At 45.2% G+C, this 21,956-nt stretch overlaps 1 protein-coding gene and 2 non-coding genes across 3 annotated transcripts; all 3 read left to right on the forward strand.

Moving 5' to 3' along the window:
- The first annotated feature begins 10,246 nt into the window (after positions 1–10,246).
- Positions 10,247–21,561, forward strand: RPLP1 (ribosomal protein lateral stalk subunit P1). The gene is made up of 4 exons (XM_056522822.1): positions 10,247–10,459; positions 15,464–15,538; positions 17,872–17,974; positions 21,434–21,561. Exons 1-4 carry the CDS (start codon positions 10,388–10,390, stop codon positions 21,514–21,516), a joined length of 333 nt encoding a protein of 110 aa, XP_056378797.1. The 5' UTR covers positions 10,247–10,387; the 3' UTR covers positions 21,517–21,561.
- Positions 15,233–15,388, forward strand: LOC130274740 (small nucleolar RNA SNORA62/SNORA6 family). Its single transcript, XR_008844455.1, has one exon. It is a non-coding gene; the product is annotated as a small nucleolar RNA SNORA62/SNORA6 family (small nucleolar RNA).
- On the forward strand, positions 19,518–19,673 carry LOC130274741 (small nucleolar RNA SNORA62/SNORA6 family). Its single transcript, XR_008844456.1, has one exon. It is a non-coding gene; the product is annotated as a small nucleolar RNA SNORA62/SNORA6 family (small nucleolar RNA).
- Positions 21,562–21,956: the final 395 nt, after the last annotated feature.

Genomic DNA, 21,956 nt, shown 5'->3' on the forward strand with positions numbered 1-21,956 from the left:
TAGCGGATAATATCAGAGATAGTGGATGATAGTAGAATATATCAGAGATAGTGGATGATAGTAGATAATATCAGAGATAGTGGATGATAGTAGAATATATCAGAGATAGTGGATGATAGTAGATAATATCAGAGATAGTGGATGATAGTAGATAATATCAGAGATAGTGGATGATAGTAGATAATATCAGAGATAGTGGATGATAGTAGATAATATCAGAGATAGTGGATAATATCAGAGATAGTGGATGATAGTGGATAATATCAGAGATAGTGGATGATAATAGATAATATCAGAGATAGTGGATGATAGTAGATAATATCAGAGATAGTGGATGATAGTGGATAATATCAGAGATAGTAGATAATATCAGAGATAGTGGATGATAATAGATAATATCAGAGATAGTGGATGATAGTGGATAATATCAGAGATAGTGGATGATAGTGGATAATATCAGAGATAGTGGATGATAGTAGAATATATCAGAGATAGTGGATGATAGTGGATAATATCAGAGATAGTGGATGATAGATAATATCAGAGATAGTGGATGATAGTGGATAATATCAGAAATAGTGGATAATATCAGAGATAGTGGATGATAATAGATAATATCAGAGATAGTGGATGATAGTGGATAATATCAGAGATAGTGGATGATAGTAGATAATATCAGAGATAGTGGATAATATCAGAGATAGTGGATGATAGTAGATAATATCAGAGATAGTGGATGATAATAGATAATATCAGAGATAGTGGATGATAGTAGATAATATCAGAGATAGTGGATGATAATAGATAATATCAGAGATAGTGGATGATAATAGATAATATTATTCACCATAGTCTGTTGTCTATGCAGCTTCCTCACTGACTTTCCCCATCTCCTGGTTTATTACATGGGGACAAACCCCCTTAGATTCCCTAAAAGCCGAATGTCTCTGCACCTGCTAAATGATGTCCCGTAATGATCCCAGACTGAACCCCTCAGCACATCTTTCAGTAGGAAGCCATGAGTGTGAGGTCGCAGCATGATTTACATACGCTTTGTAGTCATAGAATTGATAGCACTTGCTATTTCTTATTATATCTAATAAATGCCTAAATTAAAGGGGTCTGTCACCATGATAGATTTCCCTTAATTGAGTTGTCTAGTTTTATGCACTCTGGGAGATAAGCTCTGTAGAACCAGTCAAATAGCAGCAAAATAGCAATCGCAGACACCGCATTTAATTATGGCTTCTCCAGCTTTTATCTTTCAGTTATTAAACAAATACAGCCTTTAAAGGGGTACTCCACTGGAAATCATCTTATCCCCTATCCAAATGATATCCTTTGGATAGGGGATGTTTTCCAGCTGAGCACCCCTCTAACTTCGGGCACAAATGGTTACAAAATAAATCTTGTTTGTCCAGCTTAAACTACACAGATCTCTTTCCTGTCTATACAGGTGGCTTACTACCAGTCACCCAACAAATCTGTCACCGTCGCAAAGGAGTTGAATGTTTTTATTGTCCTATAATAGTAATAATGAAAGTAAAATGGTCCAGGACAAGGGTTTTATTTCTTAAATGTTTTACTTCATCTTATACTTTCCTTAATCCCTCTGGTTCATGACGACAGGTGGACTTTGAAGGCGACTTCTGTCGCTTATCGCTTCTGGCTGTGGGAGCTTGTAGAACTTAGCGGTAGGAGACGCCTTCGAGTCCCTTTATTGTTGTGACAAGGCTTAGGGATGGCTGGAGATGTCATCATTTCCTCTGGATTACTATTACAATTCTCGGTGGATGATAAATCACCATCAGTACAAACGTCTGGATGAATTATACTGATAATATAAAATAGTTTAAGCTCCTTCCTCTGTGTGCTGTGAAATCTCTTCTACTTTATCTCATCTGGTTTTACACCTTAGATAACTAAACAACAGCTATTCCTGCTGACCCCTTCATACTCAGGCTGCCAGACATCCCCGACCCCTACAGACTATTCTGTCATCTACAGACATCTCTGTCCTCCTCCAGACCCCTCTGTCGTCCCCCAGACCCCTCTGTCCTCCTCCAGACCCCTCTGTCGTCCCCCTGACCCATCTGTCCTCCTCCAGACCCCTCTGTCGTCCCCCAGACCCCTCTGTCCTCCTCCAGACCCCTCTGTCGTCCCCCAGACCCATCTGTCCTCCTCCAGACCCCTCTGTCGTCCCCAGACCCCTCTGTCCTCCTCCAGACCCCTCTGTCGTCCCCCAGACCCATCTGTCCTCCTCCAGACCCCTCTGTCGTCCCCCAGACCCCTCTGTCCTCCTCCAGACCCCTCTGTCGTCCCCCAGACCCATCTGTCCTCCTCCAGACCCCTCTGTCGTCCCCCAGACCCATCTGTCCTCCTCCAGACCCCTCTGTCGTCCCCCAGACCCATCTGTCCTCCTCCAGACCCCTCTGTCGTCCCCCAGACCCCTCTGTCCTCCTCCAGACCCCTCTGTCGTCCCCCAGACCCATCTGTCCTCCTCCAGACCCCTCTGTCGTCCCCCAGACCCCTCTGTCCTCCTCCAGACCCCTCTGTCCTCCTCTAGACCCCTCTGTCCTCCTCCAGACCCCTCTTTCGTCCCCCAGACCCATCTGTCCTCCTCCAGACCCCTCTATCCCCTCCAGACCCCTCTGTCCTCCTCCAGACCCCTCTGTCCTCCTCCAGACCCCTCTGTCCTCCTCCAGATCCCTCTGTCCTCTTCAATAGCCCTCTGTACTTCTCCAGACCCCTCTGTCTTCCTCCAGACCCCTCTGTCTCCTCCTTACCCCTTTTTCCTCCCTCCAGACTCCTCTGTCCTTCTTGAGACCCCTCTGTCTCCTCCAGACCCCTTTGTCTCCTCCAGACCCCTCTTTCCTCCTCCAGACCCTTCTGTTCCCTCCAGACCGCTCTGTCCTCCTCCAGTCTCCTATGTCCTTCTCCAGGCTCCTTTGCCCTCCTCCAGTTTCTTCTGTCCCCCTCCAGTCTCTTCTGTCCCCTATTTCAAACTCCTATGTCCCCCAGACCCCTTTGTCTTTCTCTAGTCTAATCTGTCCTCCTCCAGACCCCTCTGTCCCCTCCTCCAGACCTTTCTGTCCCCTCCTCCAGACCTCTCTGTCCCCTCCTCCAGACCTTTCTGTCCCCTCCTCCAGACTCTTCTGTTCCCACCATACCCTATGATGTCCCCTCTAGTCTTCTCTGTCCTCTTCCAGACTCCTCTGTTCTCCTCCTCCAGGCTCCTTTGCCCTCCTCCAGTCTCTTCTGCCCCCTCCTTCAAACTCCATTGTCCCCCAGACCCCTTTCTCCTTCTCCAGTCTCCTCTGTCTCCTCCTCCAGTCTCCTCTATCCTCCTCCACCAGACTCCTCTGTCTTCCTCCAAACTCCTCTGGCAGCAGCATATCTCTCTTGAAAAAAAATGGATCAAGCATGTTAAATCCAAAGGCCTTAAATCGTACCTGTCAGATCCCACAAAAAAAAACTGTTATATGTTACTCAGTACCTCATCCTGATCATGTACATGTAATCTATGTCTCTATCACCCATATTTCACTAAAAAATAGCATATTACAGCTGCTTAATGTCTTGTCAAAGGGAGGGGGCGTGTCCATATATTGCCTGCACTGTGATGACTCCTCCCCCTCCTTCACTCTGCCTACAGCTTTTGCAAAACTACAACTCCCAGCATGCATAGACATCCTTTGACTGACCAGGCATGCTTGGAGTTTAGTTTTGCAACAGCTGGAGGCACATGTTTGGTAAAATTCTGTGTTACAGCAGCGTTGCTTCAGGCTGTGTTCAGGCTTGTCAATCAGCCATCTCGTGTCCATGACCCTTGGACATCCTCATGCTGCTGTGGGACTCATCAGTGTCCCAGGAGGTATGGGGACCCCTAGTGGTGGGATTTTCAAAGGCAGTTTTCTATTATAAAATGTGAATTTTATTTTTATTTTTTATTTTTTAAAGAAGTATATTAGAAAAAACTATTGTTTTGCCAAGATGTACAACATATAAAACGTTTTTATATCTGACAGTGCCCATTTAAAAAACTTGTCATTTACTGATATATGGACATGTTTACTTTTTGGGTTAAAAAAATCTGTTTGTTATTACTAAATTTAAAGGGGTACTCCACTGGAAAACATTTTTTTTATGTATATATTCTACCATCTCCTCTCAGCTAACACAATCATTTTTGTTTTCTCACACCATTACATATCCATCTGACACATATCACTGACTGACATCTATAGTCCCACATTATCCATCTTTGCACTCATTTCTATTCATGGCAGCATCTACAAACAGTCCTTGAGAACCTACCATTTGTTAATTTTTCTTTAAATCAACTGGTGCCAGATTTGTAAATTACTTAAAAAATCTTAACCATTCCAGTACTTATCAGCTGCTGTATGCTCCACAGGAAGTTCTTTTCTTTTTGAATTTCCTTTCTGCCTGACCACAGTGCTCTCTGCTGACACCTCTGTCCATGTCAGGAACTGTCCAGAGTAGGATATGTTTTCCATGGGGATTTGCTCCTACTTAGTTCCTAAAATGGACAGAGGTGTCAGCAGAGAGCACTGTGGTCAGGCAGAAAGGAAATTCAAAGGATCTTCCTGTGGATCATACAGCAGCTGATAAGTCCTGGAAGGGTTAAGATTTTTTAATAGAAGTAATTTGCAAATCCGTTTAATTTTCTGGCACCGGTTGATTTAAAAATATTTTCTAGTGGAGTACCCCTTTAAGTTAGTAATAACTCACAGAAATATACACACCATATATACTCGAGTATAAGCCGAGTTTTTCAGCACGATTTTTCATGCTGAAAATGCCCCCCTTGGCTTATACTCGAGTGAACAAAAAACGCTTCTGGCTTAGTTGTGAGGGGATGGGCCAGGCCATCCATCTTCGGCCATCTATGCTGCAGGGACCGTCCGGTGGGGAGAGTTAGTCGTTCCGGGCTGTCCATCTTCACCGGGAGACCCTCTTCTCCGGGCCGGCCCCGAACTTGTGACGCTGCATTGACGCCACCTCGCAGGGACGTTCATGCGCAGGGACGTCCCTGTGCGTCGTCGTCAATGCAACGTCACTAGTCCCTGGCCGGCCCGGAGCGGAGAAGAGGGTTTCCCAGTGAAGATGGACAGCCCGGAACGACTAACCCTCCCCACCGGACGGTCCCTGCAGCATAGATGGCCGAAGAAGGATGGCCTGGACCAGCTGACCCTTCCTTCCCACCGAGAAAGCAAGAACTGCGGAGGTGAGAAGAAAACAAAAGGGGGGTCTGGATGATGACAAAGGGATTGACAGGCAGTGATGATGAAGGGGAGGGATGATGACGAGGGGGATGATGACGAGGGGGATAATGACAGGGTGATGGTGATGATGATGAGGGTGATGATGACGGGGCGTTAATGACAGGGGTCTGGATGATGACAGAGGGGGATGATGACATGGGGGGGATGATGTATTTCCCACCCTAGGCTTATAGTCGAGTCAATAACTTTTCCTAGGTTTTTGGGTTGAAATTAGAGGCCTCGGCTTATATTCGGAACGGCTAATACTCGAGTATATATGGTATCCTCAAAAGCCCAGGCGGACACGGTTTTGAGTTGTTCAGATTTACTGTAAAAGCATAAAGTCACAATTAGACTACCTTCGGTCCATTGAGATCTATAGATCTGGTGTGGCTACGTTGTGGTATATGCCTCAAAATATGAAAAAGCAAAAAAGAAGCCGACAGGAGCGCAAGCATGTGCCGTTACTCCAAGACTTATTCGGTGATTCAAAATAGTGATATAGTTGTGCTAACCTTTTGTATTTGTACTAAGAGCGCAACACCTCTTGAAAATCCCACCACTGTGGGTACCGTATTTTTCACCGTATAAGACGCACTTTTTGTTCCCCAAAATGGGGGGGAAAAGTCCTTGCATCTTATACGGCGAATACACACACCTATCGCGCCGGTCCCTGCGGCCATCAACGGCCGGGAGCCGCGGCTAATACAGGACATCACCGATCGCGGTGATGCCCTGTATTAACCCTTCAGACGCGGCGATCAAAGCTGACCGCTGCGTCTGAAGGGAAAGTGACACTAACCCGGCTGTTCAGTCGGGCTGTTCGGGACCGCCGCGATTTCACCGCGGCGGTCCCAAACAGCCCGACTGAATAGCCGGGTTAGTGCTTACAGGACACCGGGGGGGACCTTACCTGCCTCCTCAGTGTCTTCTCCGTTCAGGGATCCCCTGTATGGCCGGCGCTCTCCTTCCTCGTCATCACGTCATCGCATACGTGCGTCGGTGTGCGTAACGACGTGATGGCGGCGACGGAGAGCGAGGCCGGCAGCAGAGACGTTCCGGAGCGACGGGGACACGGCGACAGCGATGGAGCGACATCCAGGGCAGCGGTGACGGGTCCGGAGCGGCGGGGACACGTGAGTATTATCTCCTATGCAGTGGTCTTCAATCTTCGGACCTCCAGATGTTGCAAAACTACAACTCCCAGCATGCCCGGACAGCCGTTGGCTGTCCGGGCATGCTGGGAGTTGTAGTTTTGCAACATCTGGAGGTCCGCAGGTTGAAGACCACTATTGGGTTCAAAATCTTTATTTTTTTAGATTTTGCACCTATAAATTGGGTGCGTCTTATACGCCGGTGCGTCCTATAGGGCGAAAAATACGGTAAATGGCCGGGGTGCTGCCTGTATCTGTCCCGTCTTGAGAGATTCTCCGGACGGTCTTATGATGCTGCAACAATCCTACGATCGTTGCAGCGGGTCCAGTGTGCTGGACCTGAGGAAGAGGGGGTCCCGCACCTTGAAACGTGTAATCCACAGCACTTTTTTTTAATACTGATTAAACCAGTATTTGCTAATTATTTTATTTGGTCCGACTCGGTTCATTAAAGGGGAACTCCGCTGCTCAGCATTTGGAACAAACTGTTCCGAACGCTGGAGCCGGCACCAATAGCTTGTGACGTCATAGCCCCGCCCCCTCATGACATCACACCCCGCCCCCCTCAATGCAAGTCTATGGGAGAGGCATGACAGCTGTCACGCCCCTCCCATAGACTTGCATTGAGAGGGTGGGGTGTGATGTCATGCGGGGGCGGGGCTGTGACATCACGAGCTCCCGCCGCCGGCTCCAGCGCTTGGAACAGTTTGTTCCAAACGCTGAGCAGCGGAGTTCCCCTTTAACTGTCTTATACCGGAGTTATCGTTTTGCACCTACGCTCGTAGGATCGTTGTGGTATATGCCGACACATTGTTCTACCGGTCTTCAAATGTATACCAAGTGTAAGGTACTTTAAGGGGTTGTTCATATAATGTTTGTTTTTTTATGCACTTTTAGCTCATGCGTTAACATATACATAAACAAACATACAAACCTATGTAAAGAACACATTACAGTGGTCCCTCAAGATACAATATTAATTGGTTCCAGGACGACCATTGTAAGTTGAAACCATTGTATGTTGAGACCATAACTCTATGGAAACCTGGTAATTGGGTCTGAAGCCACCAAAATGTCATCCAAAAATAGGAAAAAAAGTGAGAATTAAAGAAAAATAAGTAGATAACCAATATAGATAAAGCAAATCCTTACATATACAAGTAATAAAGATCTACTGGAAGCTGTACTCACTGTCTTTTTCACTCTTTCCCAACCAGAGTGGCTCCAGTTGTTGCAAAACTACAACTCCCAGCATGCCCGGACAGCCAAAGGCTGTCCGGGCATGCTGGGAGTTGTAGTTTTGCAACAGCTGTGGGTACCCTGCTTGGGAAAACACTGTTCTATGTAGAGGACAGGAGCTTCTTTGGTGTCCTGTACAGTACACAAAGTGTCCCAAAAAAGTAACATGGAGCCGCCCTCACCTGGTGTCCGAAGGAGCAGCTAACCCTGGTACAGGTAAAGAGTACAGAACATGTAGTTCCTCCCTGTACTGTAGGGGGCGCTACCAGACACCAGTAAGTGCATACACTTCAGTAATACAGGGGTTATACCAGTGAATGCCCATTCTAATTGGTTGGTTCTTCCGGCCATTGACGCGTTTCACAGATCTGGACTGTCTGTACATTGTATGTTGAGTCTGGTTTCAACTTATAATGGTCCAGAATAGACCATTGTATGTTGAAACTATTGTATGTTGAGGCCATTGTTAGTTGAGGGATCACTGTACTTTTTTACATATGTTATACCTATAGCCAAGGGGTCAAGTCCTGGGGGGAAAAAAATTATGGGAACTCACCCAAGATTTCCACTCAAGGGCTGGTCCGGCAGGACTCCTGCTAATGGGAACAGTGTTCCTGCAGTGAAAAAAAAGTGCAGGAACTCCATTCCCTTGTGTTTCTGCAGGACTTGGTCCCTGCATATAGCTATTCATTTCTATTCACTTGTATACATGTTTTTTTTTTTTTTACATGTTTTGAAACCAGGGCGCCTTCAGCTGTTGACAAAACTACAACTCACAGTCGTTTGCTGTCCGGGCATGCTGGGAGTTGTAGTTTAGCAACAGCTGGAGTCACCTTGGTTGGGAAACACTGACATAAAGTATGTAATTGTTTTTCTTTTAAGTCTTTTCTTGTAAATAAAGTTATGGAATCCAACTGCAATTGTGTTAGGCTGCATTCCCACCACGATTTCACCTTGCGATGCACAGATACGATTTCGTAAGCTCACATTGCCTGAAATCGTATACAGACAGATACGGAGCCATTAAAGGGGTATTCCAGGGGGTATTCCAGGAAAAAAAAACTTTTTTTTTTTATATATCAAATGGCTCCAGAAAGGTAAACAGATTTGTAAATTACTTCTATTAAAAAATCTTAATCCTTTCAGTACTGATCAGCTGCTGAAGTTGAGTTGTTCTTTTCTGTCTAAGTGCTCTCTGATGACACCTGTCTCGGGAACCGCCCAGTTTAGAAGCAAATCCCCATAGCAAACCTCTTCTACTCTATGCAGTTCCCGAGACAAGCAGAGATGTCAGCAGAGAGCACTGTTGCCAGACAGAAAAGAACAACTCAACTTCAGCAGCTGATAATTATTGAAAGGATTAAGATTTTTTAATAGAAGTAATTTACAAATCTGTTTAACTTTCTGGAGCCAGTTCATATATATAAAAGTTTTTTCCTGGATAACCCCTTTGATTATTATGGGGCTGCGGACCCGATCGTAGTCAGCTAGTGACTACGATCTGGTCATTTTCTTGGCATGTCAGATTTTTTACACGGACATGACCAGATCGTAGTCACTAGCTGACTACGATCGGGTCCGCAGCCCCATAATAGTTAATGGCTCCGTATCCATCAGTACCTGTCCGTGCACAGATACGATTTCAGGCGAAGTGAGCTTCCGAAATCGTATCTATGCATCGGAAGGTCAAATCGTGGTGGAAATGCAGCCAAAATTACAAATGTATATGTTAAAGGGGTACTCCAATAAAATGTTTATAAATCAACTGGTGCCAGAAAGCTAAACAGATTAGTAAATTATTTCTATATAAAAATCTTAATCCTTCCAGTACTTATCAGCTGCTGTATGCTCCACAAGAAGTTGTGTAGTTCTTTCCAGTCTGATCGCAGTGCTCTTTGCTGACACCTGTCAGGAACTGTCTGGAGCAGGAGAGGGTTGCTATGGGGATTTGCTCCTGCTCTGGACAGTTACTGACATGGACAGAGGTGTCAGCAGAGAGCACTGTGGGCAGACAGAAAAGAACAACTCAACTTCCTCTGTAGTATACAGTATCAGACAGTATCACACGTGATAAGTTTAGATACATGAGCTCGCCAGACAGTATCACACGTGATAAGTTTAGATACAAAAGCTCCGCAGACAGTATCACACAAGATACGTTTAGATACATGAGCTTGTCAGACAGTATCACACGTGATAATCTTCGATACATACAGTGTCACACGCGATAAATTTAGATACATGAGCTCATCAGACAGTATCTCACGTGATAAGTTTAGATACATGAGCTTGCCAGACAGTATCACACGTGATAAGTTTAGATACATCATCCACAGAGATTATTTTTACGATAAACTTCAGAAAACACTTCATAAATGATAAACACAAATCTGCTGGAAAGAACCGTACTTTATAAATAAAGTTTTGAAGACTCAATTGAAGAGAAAAAAAAATAAAAAATAAAGTTGTTTGTCAGTAAAGTTATTACAAGAAAAAAAAAAGCGTCCACCCTGACGACGGGCCTTCCCGCCTGCCGCGTGCCTATAAGAGCGCCTGCGCAGCTCCGCCCCTTCCTCTTTCCACAGTGACGGACGCGGTTTAAGGTGCTCGGTCCTTCTTGTGAAGCTAAGGCCTGGTGTCAATCCGGCGACTAGCACCCTGTAACCCGACCATCCGACCCCACACGAGCGCCCGATCATCTCAGCCATGGCCTCCGTCTCCGAGCTCGCCTGTATTTACTCCGCACTCATCCTCCATGATGACGAGATCACGATCACGGTGAGGAGCCTGAGGGAGGGGGAGGGGAGGCAACATGGCGGCGGCCGGGCTCGTGTCAGTCCCTTCATAGGAGGCCGTAACACGAGCGGGGGGACTAGAAGTCTCAGCATGGCCTGGCTGGCTTCATCTGGTTACTTTATGTAGTTAGAGGACTACAAGTACCAGCATGTTGACTGAAATACCACGTGGGGTCACTGTTGCTGTAGGACTAAATATACCAGCATTGACTAAACAGCAATTACGTCAGTTTCCCAACCAGGGTGCCTCCAGCTGTTGCAAAACTACAACTCCCAGTATGCCCGGACAGCCTTTGGCTGTCCGGGCATACTGGGAGTTGTAGTTTTGCAACAGCTGGAGGCACCCTTGTTGGGAAACACTGATGTAGGGCTGTCCGGGCATGCTGGGAGTAGTAGTTTTGCATCAGCTGGAGGCACCCCTAGTTGGGAAACCCTGACCTATACTATACACTACTATATAATCCAACATGCTGGGAGTTGTAGTTTTGCAACAGATGGAGGCACCCTGGTTGGGAAATACTGATGTAGGGCTGTCTGGACATGCTGGGAGTTGTAGTTTTGCAACAGCAGAAGGCACCCTGGTTGGTTAACACTGTCTGGACATGCTGGGAGTTGTAGTTTTGGTACAGCTGGAGGCACCCAGGTTGGGAAAAACTGAGCTTCATTCTGTTTTGGACAACAATTTGACAGCTTGTAGAACTACAACTCCCATCATTGCTTTTTGAAGTTGGCCCTAATTCCCTTTTTGTTAGGTTTCTGCTTGCTGTCAGTGAACGGGGACATGTTTACTATACACAATCCTTTCACAGACCAGAGACTTCTCAGAGCTGAGGATTTGTTATAATTTCTAGTCTGGCCTAACCACTTTACTGTAGAATTGTAACAAGAGCTCTGCTTGCTGGCAATGAATGAATTACATTTTAAATTTACAGCTCTTGCCCAACTAGGGTGTTTTCCGCCATGGCAAACTACAACTCCGAACATGCCTGGACTGCCTGAGACTTCGCTAGTCTGTTACAAACCCTCAGCTCTGAGAAGTTTCAGTTCTGTCCAGACATGCTGCGAGTTGGTTTTGCAACAGCAGAAGGCACACTTGTTGGAAAACGCTTGTCTTTGGACTAAAATCCAGTCAGACCTGAGACTCTTCAGAATTGTAGCAAACCCTCAGCTCAGTAGTTTTCAGAATTGATTTTTTTTTTTGTGGTCTGTTCATTGACAGCAAGCAGAGATCTTGTTAAAACTCTTACGACTGAGGTAATGACAGGTGAGACAGAATTGCTCCAAACCCTCTGCCGACTAGTATGACCTAACTTCTATACTACAGTAGCAACAGTATCTCTGCTTGCTTTCAATGAACATGTGACATCTACAGACCAGAAACTTATATGAGCTGAGGGTTTGTTACAGTTCTATGAAGTCTCAGGCTGTCTGCATGTTGGGAGTTGTAGTTTGCCATGGCTGAAGGCACTCTTTTTTTTTGGGCAACAGCTGTAGATGTAAAATTTAAGTTACTTGTTGACAGACAGCAAGCAGAGATCTTAATACAACTCTATAGTACAGTGATTAGACCGGACTTTATAGAATTGCACCAAATCCTCAGTTGATTAGTCAGACCTCACTTCTATATTACCGTAACAGTATCTCTGCTTGCTTTTAATGAACATGTTAAATCTACAGATGTTTAATCTGTAGTTCCAACATGTAAGTTATTCATTGAAAGCAAGCAGAGATCTTACAGCTCTAGTACAGAGGTTAGGCCTGACTAGGTAGAACTAAAGGTTTGTTACAATTCTGTCTGGCTTAACACCTATAAAGGGTTGTAACAAGATCTGCTTGCTGTCAGTGAATAAGATGTCCATGTGTGGTCTCTAGTCCATTGCCCTTAAGCTGATGCAAAACTACAAGCCCCAGCATGCCTGAACCTCTTGGTGACCAAGCCATGTAGTCTTGAACTATTGGAGGCCACTTATCTAGAGGATAGACATCCACACTGAGCTGAGGGTTTGTTACAATTGTATCCCATCTAGACTATCCTGTGTAGTACATTCAATTGTAACAGACCCTCAGCTGTGTAACAATATGCTGCAGTCCTGGGATTCGGGCATGCTGGGAGTTATGGTTTTGAACTACTGGAGAAACAAATCTAGTGGTTAGCAATCAATCCACACAGAGCTGAGGGTTTGTTACAGTTGTAGATTATCCTCTATACTGCAGTGAATTGTAACAGGTCCTGAGCAGTGTATGTTCAGGAAGTTAAAGGGGTACTCCAGTGGTAAAATTAAATTTAGGTCCAAGTCAACTGGTGGCAGAAAGTCAAACATTACCGATTAGAAAATCTTAATCCTTCCAGTACTTATCAGCTGCTGTATGCTCCACAGGAAGTTGTGTAGTTCTTTTCAATCTTACCACAGTGCTCTCTGCTGACTCCTCTGTCCATGTCAGGAACTGTCCAGAGCAGGAGAAAATCTCCATAGGAAAACTCTGCTCTGAACAGTTCCTGACATGGACAGAGGTGTCACTGTGGTCAGACAGAAAAAGAAATTGAAAAAGAAAAGCATTTCCTCTGTAGCATACAGCAGCTAAGTACTGGAAGGATTAATATTTAATATAAGTAATTTACAAATCTGATTAACTTTCTGGCACCAGTTCATTTAAAAAAAAAAAAAAGTTTTCCCACTGGAGTACCCCTTTAACTGGCAGCAAGCAGTGATCTTGATGGAGTAGAAGTTTTGGGAAACCTAGTAAATGTCATGTGATCACACCTTAGGGGCACTACAAGTCTCAGCGTGGACTAGATAGCAGCTGGTTGTACTTCACTGTAGTAGATGGTGGTTTTCATTGTGGGGAACTGAAACTTCTTTCAAGAATGTTTTCAAGATCTCTGCTTGCTGCCAATGAACAGCGTTCGAACTACTTATGAAAGTGTACGGCCAACATTTTAGGTTACTATATGGTAGTGTTTATCTCAACCAGGGTGACTCCAGCTGTTGCAAAACTACAACTCTCAGCATGCTGGGAGTTGTAGTTTTGCAACTGACGGAGGCACCCCGGTTGGGAAGAACACTAGTTATACAGGCTTAACAGACCTGAAACTTACCCAAAGCTGAGAATTTGTTACAATTGAACCGAAAGTCTTTACAGGATACAATGGTAACAAATCTTCAGCTGTGAAGGCTTAGGTCTGCAGAAATTCAGGTTGTTTACAGCAAGCACACAGGATTCTGGGTAGGGGCCATTATTCTGCTGCTCCTAGTATCCATGTGGGGGGGGGGGGGGGAGAGATCATCCAGCTTTTCCAGGATCCTGAATGATCTGAGTCTGCTTAAAGGAGGACTCCAGAACATAAAAATTGTCGCCCATAGTGCCGGCAGTAAAAAAAAATAAAGATGCACATACCTTCCTCCGCTCCCCCGGGGCCTCCGGTAACCGGCTCTGGTCTCTGCCGTGATCCTCTTCCTGGTTGGTAAGTCATACTGCGCTCAGCCAATCACCGGCGGCAGCCAAGTACCAACTCGGTCGGCGATAGGCAGAGTGTGACGTTTTCGGTGCCGGTGTAGTGAAGGATTTTGTGTCCTGAAGAGTTTTCACACTGCTGCTCAGCCTATCGCCGGCAGAGTCTGACTTCACTGCAGCTGGTGATTGGCCGAGCGCAATTTGATTCATCCGACCACCGGCAACAAGGAAGAGGATCACGGCGGAGACGGTTACCGGGGGAGCGGAGGAAGGTATGTACATCTTTATTTTTTCTCTTTATATTCCGGAGTTCTCCTTTAAAGAGTACCTGTCATCAACAAAAACTTTTAATATGATGTTCATAATCATTAATGAAGAGATATTGTAATATATCTTCATTAAAAAATATTAATATTTATACCAGTTTTTTCATTTTATACTTTTGGCCACTAGGGGTCACTCTTCTATGCCTGGTCTGCAAGCAGCTTCCTATGCTTTTCATAGTAAGTGCACAGCTTTTAGGACTAATGCTGAAGGGCTCTGGTCCTTCCACAGGAAGTTCAGTACTGTGAGCTACAAGCCTGCACATGCCTCTCATATAACAGGCCAGTCACCTCCCCCCTGCTCTGTGTTCTCCCTGCCCCTCACCACACGTTATCTTATACATTTGTATAATCTCACTGCACTCCCCGACATTCATCTTAATCGCTGCCTCTAACTGCTCCCTCAGCCCCTGGCTCTCAGCATTGACTTTTTAGTGCAGAGAGACACAGGAGAGAGAGACAGGCTGCAATCCATCCCCTGTACTTAGTCTGTATGCACACTGCAGAGCAGTGTTTCCCAACCAGGGTGCCTCCAGCTGTTGCAAAACTACAACTCCCAGCATGTCTGGACAGCTGTTGGCTGTCTGGGCATGCTGGGAGTTGTAGTTTTGCAACAGCTGGAGGTGCCCTGGTTGGGAAACACTGCTGCAGAGGGAGAGCAGCATACAGGAAGACTGGCAGAAGCAGAGTCCCGGCCAGGCTTCATGTGACATCATGCCTGCCAGGACCCGCCTCCTTCCACCCCTCAGAAAGACAGTTCTCCTGAGCTAATGAAGAGGGATGAAAAAAGGTATTTCCACTGCATTTTAAACCTCAATAAACACAGGGATAGGCATAGTTAGAGAAAGGGGCAGATGGGAAGGGGGATCAGGGAAAGTTTAGATGATGACAGGTACTCTTTAATGTAGCTGAGCAGCCTGAGATTGTGATGATGACCTATGATTGCGGCCATGTTGGTTGTTTTTCTGTGAATGTTTTGTCCTGCACACAGTTAAAGCCCGGAGCGGAGGCCGTCACAGGCCGGTGACCTCGGGGTGTCGGAGTGTGCTACAGTAACCCGGCAGTTTTTTCGCTAACACCACAAGGGGCAGCACTGCTCCTATGAGTGGAGTTTGATAGTAATTCTTGCCACATGTCTTGTCCAGGTCATTAGTTTGTTGCAGATAATTCTGTACAATAGTTTATATTGACGGTGACTTTTATCTCTGCAGGAAGACAAGATCCTCGCGCTCATAAAAGCGGCCAATGTCAGCGTGGAGCCCTTCTGGCCCAGCCTGTTCGCTAAGGTACGTTCTCACCATTGACCTGTATGTTACATGGGCTGTTTACAGGTCCTAATTTCCGCTTCCTAAATGTCTCTTCAGAGCTGTTCTGCTTGGAGGCTCACATTAAAGGAAAACTGTCAGCTGGCACCCCCCCCCCCCCCGCACTAACCAGTGGTACGGAGTTCTAACTGGCACCGGCCAGGCTAACTGGCACTCAGATGTGAGAGCTGCCCAGCTCTTCAATATTCCTCCCCTCCCTCCGCCTCTCCCTCTTCTCCCCGCTCTGTAATGAATATTGAGGGGAGGAATATTGATGAGCTGGGCAGCGCTGCGGGCGTCAGAGTGCCAGTCCGGCCGGTGCCTGTTAGCACCTCATTAGCATTTACCGAAAATTGAAGATCACAGCCAAACGGTGTGGCGGATCCGGGCACGGTGAGGACCAAACTGATTAGCGTCCCCCGCACTACCAGCCAGTCCTGCTGGTTAGTGCTGGGGGAGCAAGCTGACAGCTTTCCTTTAAAGGGGTACTCCGGTGGAAAACGTTTCCCCCCCCCCCCCCCCCCAAATCATTTGGTGCCAGAAAGTTAAACAGACTTGTGAATTTCTTCTATTAATAAATCTTAATCCTTCCGGTACTTGGCAGCTGCTGTATGCTCCAGAGGAAATTCTTTTCTCTTTGGATTTCTTTTGTCTGTCCACAGTGCTCTCTGCCGACACCTCTGTCCGTATGAGTAGGAGAAAATCCCCATAGTAAACCTATGTTGCTCTGGACAGTTCCTGAAATGGACAGAGGTGTCAGCAGAGAGCACTGTGGTAAGGCAGAAAATAAATTCAAAAAGATAAGAATTTCCTATTAAAATCACTAAAAGCTTAAAGGTGTTATCCCGGAATAAAAAGTAGAGCAAATTTCTCTGAAAAACTGCTCCTGCTTTGTCTGCCGCTCAGTTCCATTGAAGTGAATGGAGCGAAGTTGTAATACCACACACAACCCGCGGACAGACGGGGAGCAGTTTTTGAAAGAAATTAGATCTGTTTTTTTGATTCCTGGATAACCCCTTTAAAACAAATGCCTGAACAGCCACGTATAACAATGCGCAGCAAATTTCATGCTGATTGAGGTTTTGTCTTTCCCGGAGTAGTTTTTGCCGTCTTTATTGCTGTATGTTGGGTTTACAAAAATGTACATAGGAAAAGATTGCGGCACTCACCCAGAGATGAAAACCATGGTGTATTATGGAAGAATCACGGCAGGACGGTCATGTACAGAGGGAGAGGGGAAAGTAGAGCTCAGACAAAGCTTGTACACCAACGGTGCCGTTTCACGTCTGTAGGCGTGACCAAGCGGGTTTGCCTGTGAAACGGCACTGTTGCTGTACAAGCTTGTCTGAGCTCCTCTTTCTGTACATGACTATCACTTCCAGTGCCGGCAACTGCTCATCTATAAACTCAATATTTTGGGGGTTTACGCGGTCTGTCTCCAGTTCATGGCTTCCATAAAATTTTATTTTGACAAATAGACAAAATGCTATCCAGTATACAAAAAAGTGCTTAGGGGCGAGGTGTGACATCACGATCAGGGAAGCAGGAGGCTACTGTGACCATAACGCTGCAGCGCCAGCACTGAGATTGAGGGGGTCCCAGCAGCCAGGCCCCTGCGGTCAGATAGGGAATAACATGTCTAGGGGCGGAGTACCCCTTAGTCCTGCAAAACAGATGCAAAAATGCAGCCATATTGGTGAGATTGGAAGGTTGAGATTTAGCAAAACCTGTCCAGAGGAAGTTGCTGGGTTTCCCATAGCAACCAATCAGATTGCTGCTTTCATTTTGCAGAGGCTTTGTTATGGGCAATGTTTCCTCTGGACAGGTTTTGCTAAATCTCCCCTGAAATACTGCCCCCTCACCACCCATCCTAAGTATTGGGACTCTTCATGCACAGTATAACAAAGGAATGTCCAGCGCCAAGTGCGGTAAAACGACAGGTACTTTATTGTGGGAACAGCGGATACAAACTTGCATCAGGCAGGAGCCGGCGCGTTTCGGACCGTTACAGGTCCGTAGTCATTGCATGGCGTTTTACCGCACTTGGCGCTGGACATTCCTTTGTTATACCGTTGATCCTGTCCGGGGATGCTGCCGGCTAGCCCGTGTGCTGGTTCTGGAAACACGAGGGAGAGCTGACCACAGTGTTGCTCTTCATGCACAGTGGTGCGCCTAGTCACGCATGGTCCCGCAGCGCTGGCTGGAGATGTTCCTTGGGAGACCCCATTAATCAATTGATTTACATGACAATTTGCGTGATCAGGACATTTTTGTGCTCACTATTTTCTGACCCACTATTTCCTTTCAATCCTTAGGCTCTCAGCAATGTCAGCATTGGCAGCCTGATCAGCAACGTTGGTGCCGGCGGTGGGGCCCCTGCTCCCGCAGCCGCTGCTGCCCCGGCCGCTGCTCCCGCAGGTAATGAAGTTATGTCTGGGCTCTACGCCACTATGGAAAGTGTATTGTTCTGGCTCTACTCATTGTATTCATGTAAAGATCTCAGTAGCCAAGGAATCTGCTGTAAACGTCTTGACCTTAGTTCAGTGTTACCAAGAAAGTCTGCCTGTAGCATGCTGGGAATTTTAGTTTTGCAACAGCTGGAGGCGCACTGATTGTCTCACTACCTTAGTGTTAAGGGGTACTCCGGTGGAAAACTTTTATTTTTTAAAATCAACTGGTGCCAGAAAGTTAAACAGATTTGTAAATTACTTCTATTAAAAAAATCTTATCCTTCCAGGACTTATTAGCATCTGTATACTACAGAGGAAATGCTTTTGTCACGACCACAGTTCACTCTGCTGACCCCTGCTGTCATTTTAGGAACTGTCTAGAGCAGGAGAAAATCCCCATTGCAAACATATGCTTCTCTGGACAGTTCCTTAAATGGTCAGCAAAGAGCACTATGGTCATGACTGAAGAGAAATCCAAAAAGAAAAGAATTTCCTTTGTAGTATGCAGCTGCTTAAAAGTACTAGAAGGATTAAGATTTTTTTTTTTATAGAAGGTATTTACAAATCTGTTTAACTTCCTGGCACCAGTTGATTAAAAATTTTTTTTTAATTTCCACGGGGTACCCTTTTAATAGCTCTGCACCTAACTTCTTTCTTCGACCCTAGAACTGTCTTTTCCAGTGTGCCTCCAGCTGTTGCAAAACAAACTCCCAACAATGTTTGTTGTGAGCAGTTATCTATATGGCGACATTATACCTGACTGTATGAGGTGGCACATCTCTCTATTCACTGCATTGCTTTTGCCGTACACTGGTATATATCAGGATATACATACAAATGCCTTCAGTCTATATCACTTTAGAAATTTCTATAAAGGGAATGGGGGCCCTATAGATAATAGAAATTTGCACTTAGAAAGCTCCCAGTGTATACACCAAGCAGACTACAACCTAAGGCCAGTGGTGTGTGTGTGTGTGTGTGTGTGTGTGTGTGTGTGTGTGCGCAGATCCAGGTGCTGGACGGCACCAGCCAATCAGAAGAACAAAGAGATGGATCCAGCTCGGTGCAGATAAAATGATTTTAATCCATAGAACAAGGATACAAGTAACGCGTTTCAAGCGCTGTACGCACTCTTAATCATCATCAATCTTGATTAATAAGCGCATACAGCGCTTGAAACACGTTACTTGTATCCTCCTTGTCCTATGGATTAAAATCATTTTATCTGCACCGAGCTGGATCCATCTTTGTTCATTATATATATAAATTTATTTTGCATTTGTGACTATTATATGAGCCATATTGGTTGTCGCCAAGCTTTTCCCCATATGAATGATGTATTAGTGTATAGCAGTGTTTTCCAAACCAGGATGCTTCCAATTGTGGCCAAACTACAACTCCCAGCATGCCCGGACAGCCAAAGGCTGTCCGGGCATGCTGGGAATTGTAGTTTGGCCACAGCTTGAAGCACCCTGGTTGGGAAACACTGGTGTATGGTGTGAATGTTTTGTCCTGCACACAGTTAAAGCCCGGAGCGGAGGCCGTCACAGGCCGGTGACCTCGGGGTGTCGGAGTGTGCTACAGTAACCCGGCAGTTTTTTCGCTAACACCACAAGGGGCAGCACTGCTCCTATGAGTGGAGTTTGATAGTAATTCTTGCCACAACTGTTCTGTGTCAGAATGGATGTTAATGGTGTGAGCTGCTGGGGGTCATAGCAATCTAATCTCATCGTAGGTACAAAGGTCAACTATGTAAAGCACCATAACCCCTGTATGATTGATATCTGAAAGGGGTATTCTAGGAAAAAACGTAATTTTTTTATCAACTGGCTTCAGAAAGTTTAACAGTTTAACAGATTTGTAAATTACTTTAATTAAAAAAAATCTTAATCCTCCCAATAATTATCAGCTGCTGAAGACGAGTTCTTTTCTGTGCTCTCTGCTGACATCTCTGCTTGTCTCGGGAACTGCACAGAGTAGAAGAGGTTTGCTATGGGGATTTGCTTCTACTCTGGACGGTTCCCGAGACACGTGTCATCAGAGAGCACTTAGACAGAAAAGAACTCAACTTCAGAAGCAGAAGTACTGAAAGGATTAAGGTTGTTTAACCACTTAAGGACCAAGGACGTACCGGCACGTCCAGAGTCCTTTCCCTTTCTATAACACGGGGCCACAACGTGGCTAATAGCGCGCGGCAATGATCGCGGTGCCGCGCGCTATTAACCCTTTAGACGTTTACTAAAAAAGTTAATAAAGATCATTTAACACCTCCCCTAATAAGTTTGAGCTCCTTTTCCCATTTAAAAAAAAAAGTGTAAATAAAATTAAACATACGTGGTATCGGAAATGTCCGAATTATAAAAATATAGTTAATTAAACCACGGTCAATGGCGTATGCGCCAAAAAATTCTAGAGCCCAAAATAGCGTATTTTTGGTAACTTTTTATCATGAAAAAATGAATAAAAAGCGATCAAGTCCGATCGGTACAAAAATGATACCGCTAAAAACTTCAGATCACGGCGCAAAAAAGAGTCCTCATACCGGCCCGTACGCTGAAAAATAAAGTTATAGGGGTCAGAAGATGACAATTTTAAACGTATAAACTTTCCTGCATGTAGTTATGATTTTTCCAGAAGTGCGACAAAATCAAACCTATATAAGTAGGGGATCATTTTAATCGTATGGACCTACAGAAAGAGAAGGCGTCATTTTTACCGAAAATTGTACTACATAGAAACGGAAGCCCCCAAAAGTTACAAAATGGCTTTTTTTTCTTCAATTTTGTCGCACAATTAATTTTTTTCCGTTTCGCAGTAGATTTTTGGGTAAAATGACGGTCACTGCGAAGTAGAATTGGTGGCGCAAAAAAATAAGCATCATATGGATTTTTAGGTGCAAAATTGAAAGATGATTTTTTTAAGGTAAGGAGGAAAAAATGTAAAAGTGCAAAAATGGAAAACCCCCTATTCCTTTAGGTTAATAGAAGTAATTTACAAATCTGTCTAACTTTCTGGAACTAGTTGATATATAGTTTTTTCCTGGAATACCCCTTTAATATATATAATTTTCTCACAAACAACCTGGGGGTCTGTAGTAGTGACGACATGAACTTAAAGGGTACCTCCGATGCTTTTAGGAAAACACTGTAGTGCAGCATTGTTCATGAACGTCCTTTTTACTCCTAACCAGCTTTCGGAGCATCTGTTCATTTTGCATTCACTGTGCCAGTGTTTCTCCAACTAGTGCCTCCAGCTGTTGAAAGAAAATTCCCGGTGTGCCCAGACAGCCTTTAGCTTTCCTTGCATATGGGGAGATGTAGTTTTGCAACAGCTGGAGGCACACTAGTTTGGAAACACTGCAGTGTGCATTAGGGGACCGATCAGAATTCTCTTCAGCCAGTGGAATAATAATTTGTCTTTTTTGCAGCTGAAGAGAAGAAAAAGGAGGAAGAGAAGAAGGAAGAGTCTGAGGAGTCGGATGATGACATGGGCTTCGGTCTTTTCGACTAAAACCTTTTGTAAGAGGACTTGTAATAAAGAGAATCCATCTAAGTCTGAGCGGCTCCGTCCCTTCATGAGACATGCAGCAGCCGAGGCACAATGGGGAGATCTGTCTGACTATTGTCACGTGTAGAAAATGGAGGCAAAAAAGTCGGCCTGGATAAAGGGGGCAAGGGGTGTTGCCATATACATTGTGGCTGCTGTATACAGTGTCTAATATGGCAGAATTCATACTACCTGCACCATATAGGGAACTTGTACTATATTTACTAGAGATGAGCGAACTTACAGTAAATTCGATTCGTCACGAACTTCTCGGCTCGGCAGTTGATGACTTATCCTGCATAAATTAGTTCAGCCTTCAGGTGCTCCGGTGGGTACAGTCCTTGGAAAAAGTCTCCTAGGATTGTATCCACCTTTTCCAGCCCACCGGAGCACCTGAAAGCTGA

The sequence above is a fragment of the Hyla sarda genome, chromosome 5 (assembly GCF_029499605.1).
Source record: "Hyla sarda isolate aHylSar1 chromosome 5, aHylSar1.hap1, whole genome shotgun sequence".
In the NCBI taxonomy this organism is placed as follows: domain Eukaryota; kingdom Metazoa; phylum Chordata; class Amphibia; order Anura; family Hylidae; genus Hyla; species Hyla sarda.